We start from the raw sequence: 10,000 nt of genomic DNA, 5'->3' as shown, positions 1-10,000 counted from the left end.
CTGCTGTGGGTTTAAAGAGCCTATCTAGGGTGTAGCCCAGATGATCTCCTGTATGACAGAATAAAGAGGTTTTAAAAGGTACAGAGACTTTCTTTCATGTGTCCTTTGTTCCAGATATAAAGTCCCATTACTTTGCTCATAGACTGTGAGGTGACTGACAGTTCCTCACTTCAACAACTGTGTAATAAAATATCTGGTTCTTTGATAAAAAGTCAAAGCTAGAAGCCTGTAGACATAAAAACTGAAAGAGAGAAGTTAACTACGACTCCCAAGATGCATTTCAGTCAGAAACATCCAATCACAGAGCTTCAAATTCTATCGTGAGACGCTCACATCATTATGATTTTTAATGCTGTTATTGTATTATTATAATTATTATAATGACTATAACAGCATCAGCAGTCTTTGATATGTAACATTATACCAATAATATTATATCACAATATTAATGATCATAAGATTTTTACAATAACATTATTATACAGTAAAATTCTGGTTTATTTGAAGCTGATGTATTTGCTATAAATGTGAGCATTGTGTCTCTATGTGTCAGGTTAACTCTGTTCTCTCAGCTGTTCTAGAGATTCTGGTGATTCACAAACAGACGTTTATCACACAAATCAATGATGATCAGGGTGAGCTGCTGAGACTCCTACAGCTTCCCAAATAAACAGGATTCTCACATGAAGTGAGTCTGAACGATAGTAAACACAGAAACTGTCCGTCTGTAGCAGCATTATGGTGAACTGCATAGAGATCTGTATCCAGTGTTACAAATCAACTGGTTTTCCTGTTAACTGGTTACCTTTGTTTGTAAACATCGAGCGTTTCTCATGGCAACAGCAGATGTTCCAATCACAGAACGGTTTGTCCACATCATTTGAAACATCCTGCTAGTGATCTAAAATATAGATGTCAGTTCAGTCCAGCTGTCAATCATTTTGTAATATGTATTTGTATATTGTTAGTTTTAGAATGAGCAGAGGAACACCTGATACATGGGCACAACGTGATTTACACATTTATTTAATCTATCAATGAGATGCAATGTGTTTGATGCACAACATATTAAAAACCTTTTAATGCACAACATGGGTAAAAAATAAGCTGCAGTCATTTTCAATAATATTTGATACATAGCTGAATGTTTCATTGTAATATCTTTGAAGCAGAATGATGTCACTCAGGTTTTTCAGAATGAATGACTTCATTTGTTTTTTATTATTATAAAAATTGAGGTGAATATTATGGATGTTTAACTGGTCAACTCATGCTTCAAAGTGATCATTATGTTTCAAATATGAAACAGAGAGTTTACAGAGGAGCAGTTCCCCTCATGACATTAGCCTGAGTAACGTATACCGGTAGGTCCTTTTCATTTATGAATTGACTGTGTTCTTTAACCCCGCCCACATTCCACACTCAAACCAATCAAATCACAGTGGGTTCGGATTTAAACAATATTACACTCCAGGGTGCTTTACTGTCATTGTTGGCGCGACAGTGATGCGGTCAGGAACGAGGCGCTGGCGTGAGCAGTGCGTGTGCGTCGCTGAACTGCTGCGTCTCGCACGCTTGCAGCGTCCACACAGGAAGCGTGTCTGCTGCGGCCACTGGCAGCCCTATCTTTCTATCATGTTCCCTGTCTATTTCTGCTGAGAACCGCGCGCGTCACGCGGAGAAAATAGGCGAGACCTCGAATCTCCTTCCTGTGTGGACGCTGCAAGCGTGCGAGACGCAGCAGTTCAGTGACGCACACGCACTGCTGAGGTTCACGCATCCAGTGTGTCCCCCGGCGTAATGAATGGCAATGGTAATAGTAATATTTTTAGTGATGAGGCTTTTCATTTGAGCACGGCTAGGTGCGCTGTCATGCTGATTTGAGCGTATTTTAAATGTCTAGTTGACCAATCAGATTGCTTGGTCAGAACTACGTGTTGTATAATAAACATTAACCCCGGCCGCTCTGCAGGAAGCAGCCAGGTATACATGGGCAAGCTGCCTGGATATAGATCTCTATGCAGTTAGCCATAATGCTGCTACAGGCGGCTAGTTTCTGTGTTTACTTTCATTCAGACTCACAAACAAACTTTTGAAATGATTCATGTAAAAATCTTTGTGTTTGTGATAAACATCTGTTTGTGAATCACCAGAATCTCTATAACAGCTGAGAGAACAAAGTTAACCTGACACATAGAGACACAACGGCCACATTTATAGGAAATACATCAGGTTCAAATCAACTGCAATTTTCCTTTAATATTATGACAGCAACAATAATACAAATTACCATCATCATTCATCTCATTTTTATTGTAAACCTACTATTTCTGGAATCAGTATGAATGAATATACTGTTTAGTAACTTTATCTGAAGTCTGTTCTGAAGATGTTATTTGTTAGCAGATACACAGTTTTCTTGATCTGTCAGGGGAGTGAATTTCATTCACAAATATATATTCAATATATACAATAAATCCTACTATAAATACTTTAAGATATAAAATACAGATCACTAACAGCTTCTCTTTCCACCGCTGACAGACCTAAATACAGAAAGTAAATATATTTGGATCTAATCAGAGTCTCTGCCTCAGTCCCTCACAGTGTAAAGCTGGTGTGGATCAGACAGCCTGCTGTTAAATCACCTGAGAAGTCTCCTCTTCTCTGTGGCAGGTGGTTTATGGCCTCCAGCAGGGATTGTTTGGTCTGGTGGGTGTTCATCTGCCATTCAATCTCTGGGTTTTCACTGTTCTGAACCAGACCTGCAGGAAACACAGAAATGTGTAAAACTGACTCAGCCTTTGTTTTTAAATGATAATGAGAATAACAATGATAATAATGAGAATGAGAATAATAGTTGCACTGAGTGTTCTTGAACAGATGCATTGGTTTATTACTATTATTGTGGTTATTATCTTGTTGTCATCATCACCCCAACACTCATCTACACACGTCACATGTCTCACACACACTCATGCCTGTACTAATCTGCATATAGAGGGACCAAAGGACTCGTAGGGGTCCAAGATGGTCCTCTTTGCTATCTCCTCAGGAATGTAGAAGACTTTGTGTTACTGGCAGGAACCTTTCAAGGTAAACTGACTTCTAACCTCTTAAATAAGGAGTGTCAGGAAATGGACAACTTTGTTTTTGAACTTCCCTCAAGATAAACTGACTTTTACACCTCCCAGGTAAAGATGTGTAACTACATTACATTATATTTTTCATTTAGCAGACGCTTTTATCCAAAGCGACGTACATCTGAGACTGATACAACACAAGCAAGGATCTGTGCCATAAAGCTTAAGTTTGAGTCCTATAGGACGTAGATGCCAACAGGCAGTGCACCAAGGCAATGCATCGAGTGCATAGAAGCAAGTTTTTGTTTGTTTGTTTTGTTGTTTTTTTGTATTAACTGACACCCTGCAGACTCAAACTGGGTCTCTCTCTGAACTCTTGAGATCCGGATTTACAACACTCTTTGGAATGTTCATTTCTTCATGGATTCACCCAAATTCAAGGAAACATCAAGAGGAACCTTCCTTGAAAAGGACTTTAAGTAAAGACATTACACACAGTTGATGAAGAAGCGTCTGTCTGTCCTTCTCAACCTGCTGCTATCTCAAGATAAGGACACTTGCCAGAACAAAACCATAAATTATGCTGCATTCCTCAATTTGAGTTCATTATATCCAGTGTGTTTAAGCCAAAGATTGTAATAACTGTGAAGTAAAGATATGATCATTTTGTAAGCAGGAAACTGTTGATCTGGAGATGCTTCACAATATTATAGTCTAACCCTGAAGTCTGTGTGATATAAATTGACTTAGTTATTCATTTATAGGTTAAATGTTGTAAATTACAGTGTGATCATACGACCCTCCGGTGGTCAGTAGAGGTAGAACTTTTGAACAACAAACAGTATGTATGTTTATGTATCTGCAGTTATTTTATTGTGCTGTTCTAACCTCATATTAAGAACTAGACATTTATATTTTTGATAAGTGAGGAATTAATATTCAGTGGTCATAAAATAGAGTTTTGTTAACATTAAAAAGTAGGTTTGTTTAAATAAATGTGTGTTTTATTGAAGCTGAACTAATGGATGTTTAACCTTTTGTATGAAGAATTAATTTTGATAGTTAAAAGTAGTGAGTATTATGTTAATAGGTAACATAGACAGTGACGACTGCATCTGTATTTATATTGTGTAACTACATTAAGTATTGTTTATTCCAGGAATTGAAATGATTGATTTATATTGCACATGTGTGTTGTCTCTGAATGTTGGAGTAATGTGTTGAATGTGTGATATGTTATCAAGTCATTCAGGTCTTTGGGTAATAATGAAGTTTGTGATTAATTCAACTTTAAATTAATCCTCAAAGTGGGTTTGAATCAATCTTAGGTCTTCAGATCTTCAGTTTCAGCGTGAAAATCGATTCTTCATCCCAAAACTTCCCCAAACAGACACAACCAGATGACACCGTTTGTCTTTGCTCTTTTTAAAGCTTTTTCTGTCTTTCTGTTGTCCTCAGAAAGACGTCTGCAGCGTCTCCTTGTTGTTCCTCATCGGACCTTTTTAAGCCGGTGCACATCTCTTAGTATAAACTTCAACTTTTAAATAAACGTTTTATTTCTTTTTGTCCAGTTTGTGCAGAAGAGTTTAACTTTAATGAGAAGCCAACTTCAGTTTTAACGTTCTTTTGTTTTTGTAACTTTGAGTAGTTTCATCTGGCCAACAAAGTTATTTGTAGTTATTTTAGTGCAGAAAGTTTAGTTTGTAGTCAGCAGTTGGGTTGAGTTGAGTCTAGTATGCAGGTTGATGCTACTGAACGAGCAGCGAGCACAGACACCTACAATCAGTGTTGGAGCAGCGATTTTGAAAGTGTGGGGGTTCTAGAGGTGGGACATGAGCACAGCAACCCGCCGCCTTCGAGCCCTGTTCCAGTCTCAACATGCCAAATCACAATGAATGCCACACATTTAAACAACTTCTACTACTGTAGTTGTAACCACTGCTTCAGCTTACCATCAAATAATTACTGAGACCATATGAGTGTAACAACTCAGCAGAATTTATTTAGGGTCTCATAGCAGTTTACTACTTACATCCAGTTATTTGTATGAATTGCTGTACTGGAGCATAGTTATCCTTATTATACTTAAGATAATCACAGAGCATCTTTATCCTACTTCCTTACATACCTTATAGACATGAAATGAAAGGAAACTTACACTTCCATTAAAATGAAATGGATATGGTTATAGATGCATAACAAATTGAACCCTGGTAACAAATCAGTATCAGTAAAGAGTCATTTCTGAGTCCATGGACGAGTACAACCTAAACTGTCTTCAATTGTTTTAAAAAGTGTCTCTTTTAGTAGGAATCCAAAGGGGACCTTTAATTGTCTTTAATTGGGAAATTAAATACCAAAAGTTGTCCAGGAGGTTTTGTATCAGCAGGCGTCAGTTCAGGCAGGCAACACATTGCCATAAGACAGACAGATGTTACACATTTTAAATATGAATGCTCACCTTTGTCTATGACTATTTAAAAACGACAATAGAAGTGACTAAAAACCAAATTTGCCACCTGGTTTACATTTAGGAAAAGTTAGCCAATTTCATTTATGTTCAATGATGACACATCACATAACAAGACAAAGTTACAAAAGAAATTTTACATTACTAACTAGTTAAATATCTGTTTCATACCTCTGATCTGTTATTCTCTGATCTGTTATCACAGCCAGCAGCGAGTAACAGAAGCACCGTTGCTGAATGCACAAACGTAACTTTACTGGACTTCAACTGTTTACTCTTCCCTGACCTGGTGGGTTGGTCAAACGGCTGTGATTGGCTGGATGGCTCTTCAATTAATCTAACTAGACCAATAGGTTTTTCATGCATGGGAACCTCAGTTTCGTTTCATCAATGACTACCTCAGGAAAAAGTGGGAGGGATGGAATTATGTTTCTGTGAAAGTGCGGGTGTCACAACACCCGTAACACCCACGGCTGCGACGCCCCTGCCTACAATAAAAACATGTCAGTCAGGCACCACCTGCACTGCTTACAGTGAACTAAATGTTGTCACACAGAACTCAAGTGAGTTTTAAATACAGTTTAACGTTGTAATGCTTCCAGTTTTATCACTGGCAGCTAATCTGGAAACATATAAAAGCAGAGTATTAGTAGAGAGACAAAGTTGTCAGAACATCTGTCCTGCTAACTGATCCAACACGGACCTACAAAGAAGGAATGTACAGTATATCTCCACCATGGAAAACAGTGTCCAGATAAAAGATTGTTTTATTAGCTGAATCATAATTACCATGAGTTATAAATGTGTGTTTCGGTGAGTGAAGCACTAAATTTGAAGGTAGGTGTATCACCTGAACATTTCATTTCTGTAAGTTATTACAAAGCTAAAATATGTCTGCATGTTTTGGGAAATAACTGGCAGTAACGGAGGCTGTATGCAGATAACAGTTATTTTACTTAAACATGTAAAACCACTGGTCTGCTCCTTTCATCCTCACATCAGACATACCCCTGACTACTCTTGTTATCATGTCCTATTTTGCTGCTTTTTTACATTTTGATGTAAAGATTTTAGTATTTTGAGTACTTTTTACACACAGTAGTAGTAATAGTACCAGGAGCAGTAGTGTGAATAGTAGAAGTAGTGAAAATATTACCGATCTGGACTTTGTCAGGGCCGATGTCGAAGTAGCTGACTATCTTAGTTAGAAAGGACTTCATGTTTTCATGGTCTTCAGGACTGATTCTCCCGGATTCACTGACCATCAGCCCGATGTCAGCCTTGGCTGTGCTTTCACACTGAGAACCTGGAGGAAAACAGAGGATTGTGGGATACAATACACAAGAGACCAAATATAGAAGCAAGACTAAAGCTGTGGGTGCTTTTCATTTGGCTAATTTATGCTTTCTCGCGTCCTCGCTCCTCCTTCCTCCAGCTGTGACCTGAAACCCTTAAACGCTCCTCAGAGGAGACGAGGAGCGAGGAGGCTCCTGGAGGAGCTTAGAGCGAGGAACCACAGGTGTATCCTCTGTGGAAGTTTTTCATTGGATGGAAACACTCCTTTGATCAATGTGTTTAATGATTGGTTATTGATCAATCAGCTGATCTGACGGGACAGTAAACAGTCGGGCTGTTGTTGTAATACAGCAGATCAAGAAAACGACCTGTGGAGCAGGAATGACGCCACCAGCAGCAGCTGATCATATTTATTCATAAAATAAGATTTACTGAATCATGAATCCATCATAAAAACACTCTTGTAACTTTATTATTTTTCTTCATGAGCCAAAAGGCTTCTCCTTTCTTCTTCGTCTCAGCTCTCTCAGGAAAATATGACGTCACACAGCTGCGTCTCCTATAAAATCATCCTGAGCCTGAAAACAACGTCAGACTGTCACAAACTAAATAAGCAATATTTTATTTAAACATTAAATATTCTGCAGGCTGCAGCTGTTTTTATTGCTCCTTTACATCAGTTCTGTTCTTTCAGTAATTAACAGATTTAAATTGTCTATTTGTGTTTTATTCTGTGACAGACAGACGCTGCTGGAGATCTATAATCAAATAAAACATATTAGAGCAGTTATCAGGTATTTTCCTTCCTTATCCAACATGTAGAGCCCTCAGATGTTCCACAATGGAACAAAAAAGTGGTGTTCATGGCATGAAGGCACTACTTTCTGCAAACAATCCCACAATGCCATGCGTTGCATTTTATAGATATTATAGACACAAAAAAAGATATTAAGACATAAAATTGTGATTTGTGAGTTTCCAAAATCTAGATTTTCACTTTTCAATGCTAACATTAGCATATTTTATTAGTTATTAGCTTTGAGGGTATTTGGTCATAAACCAAAGTGGATTCATTGTCCTGATGGAGGTGCAGGTAACGTCCTCCAGCTCCTCCTGGGGGATCAGAGGCGTTCCCAGACCAGATGAGATATATTCTCTCTTTTTACCTGTTGGTTGGTGTTTATCTTCAGCCTGGAGTCCTGCAGAGAAAATCAGAAAGTCAGTATTTATATTGGTGCAGAGCTGTGAACTGAACAAATACTGTGAGGATTTCCAGCAGCTCAGAACTCATCTCAGTGAAAACACACAGATTATTGAACTCACTCAGGAATCATGTGACCAGTTTACCACTAACCTGCAAAGCCACAAACAACATATGTGGACCAGAATCTGACTTTTACATTTGTTTTACCAAATATGCTACAGACAAGTATAATTTGTGTGTGGAAATAACAGGTTAAATCTTCAGCAACTACAAAACTGTGGGGACGGGCAGTAGTGCGTTTGGTTATTAGCAATAATTCATAATTATCATAATTATGAATTATGAAAATCAAAATATTGTTAACCTTAATCAATAATTCAGGCACCAACAGTTGGATCTGTGAGGAACACAGTTGATTGTTTGCAATAATTATGAATTATTAAGGATAATTAACTAATTATGACAATTAATAGAACATTAATATGAATTAACGAATACGGGGCACCACCCGGAAACCGGGACCAATAACCAAACCAGGTAGTCTCATAAATGGGAGTTCACCTAGAATGTTAATATCTGAGAGATAAACATTCAAGGGTGAACAAAGAAGGGTGAATTCAAGCTCTGACTCCTTCAATCAGCCACTTTTCACAATATTACACACAATAATGACAGAAGAACTTCTCTTTAAAGATATAACAGTGTTTATTAAACTTAGAAAAATTAACAAAGTTAACAAATGCTTCATTCAATAAACAACTATTCTAAAATCTAATCCTACCAAACAAAACACAAACAGCTATGTACAGGGTTGGACACATGCAGGGGAATGTATGTGTGCGCGTGTGTGTGTTAGTCAGAAGAGAGAAGGAAGAAGGAGAGAAAGTGATCGTGAGAGGAAGAGAAGCTTTGTCCACAGACAGCGTGTGTACGGACGGCAGTCTGTAACGCACGTTGTGTGGTTTCTGACCGACAAAGCAACTTACTTCCTGACTCACGATGGCACAAACACAGCGGTAGTCCCGAGCGGGACAAACACAAAACAGTCTAGTGTGGTGAACACAACTAAACAGGCAGCAAACTTAAAATACTCCTCAGAGTAAAGCAGGAAAAATGGACTCGGCGGTCCGTCAACAACACAACAAACAATAGCAAAAGCTAAGAGCTAAATGCTAAACAACAGCAACTGATGCTGATAAAAACACACAATTAACATTGCCTCTGCCCAGACTTATGCCTCTTACTTGGTCGCTTCAGAAAGCGAGCAGGGTTTGTGTGTAGTCCGTCGTTATGTCCGGCTTTGTCCTGGGCTCGGATGCAGATGGTGGCCGTTCTCGCACAGTCGGCGAAAAGCACAGCAGCTGGCTCTCAGCTGCGTGGCGGAGAGAACAGCAGAGTCGACTCGGTGAAGAAGCGTTTCTTCCGTCTCGATGGAATTTGAGGACGCCGGTTGCAGCAGCGGTCTCTCTCGGATCCGGGAATGTGTTCGGGTTAACACGGGCGAAGTCTCGTCTCGTCCCCTCGTCTTCGATGAGGGGAAAACACGTGCGTGGGGTACCCACTTTAGTCAGCTGACTCACAGAGGAACAGAAGTTACCCCTAGCTCAGTGACATGGGAAAGGCGTGTGCTTCAGGGCATGTTCAGTTTTTAAAGGGGCGGTGATGTCACGGCTGCGTCATCAGGACGCTCCGCTGTGCAGGAGCGTCCCCACCAATGAGGCTGTATGTTGACTGTTACCTGCTGAGGTGTGAAAATCGCAAAGCATCCTTGGAAATGGAGTTTGCAATGGACTCCCATTGTCTGTAAGAAGCATTTTTGGCGCACCTCGTGGTCAGGCCTCACAGGTTACATGTAGGCCCTCTCTGTGTGACCTCATGGTATGAGGTCACACAGAAGAGGAGACACCAAGAGAGCTGCAGGTCTGCCTTAAGGACTTGTATGACAAG

At 39.3% G+C, this 10,000-nt stretch overlaps 1 protein-coding gene across 1 annotated transcript in view; it reads right to left on the bottom strand.

Moving 5' to 3' along the window:
• Positions 1 to 2,500: 2,500 nt before the first annotated feature.
• The window catches only part of LOC122983792 (collagen alpha-1(XII) chain-like), a 12,743-nt gene continuing 5,243 nt past the window's right edge, over positions 2,501 to 10,000 (bottom strand). The window contains exons 2-4 of the mRNA XM_044353915.1: positions 8,016 to 8,048; positions 6,710 to 6,859; positions 2,501 to 2,765 (exon numbers count right to left, since the gene is read on the bottom strand). Of these exons, the coding sequence (XP_044209850.1) occupies positions 2,602 to 2,765; positions 6,710 to 6,859; positions 8,016 to 8,048 (347 nt within the window). The 3' untranslated portion in view covers positions 2,501 to 2,601. The remainder of the gene's footprint in view (positions 2,766 to 6,709; positions 6,860 to 8,015; positions 8,049 to 10,000) is intronic.

The sequence above is a fragment of the Thunnus albacares genome, chromosome 6 (genome assembly GCF_914725855.1).
Source record: "Thunnus albacares chromosome 6, fThuAlb1.1, whole genome shotgun sequence".
NCBI classification, from domain to species: domain Eukaryota; kingdom Metazoa; phylum Chordata; class Actinopteri; order Scombriformes; family Scombridae; genus Thunnus; species Thunnus albacares.
Note: the sequence above shows the minus strand (reverse complement) of the source record. Positions and strands in the feature narration are given on the sequence as shown.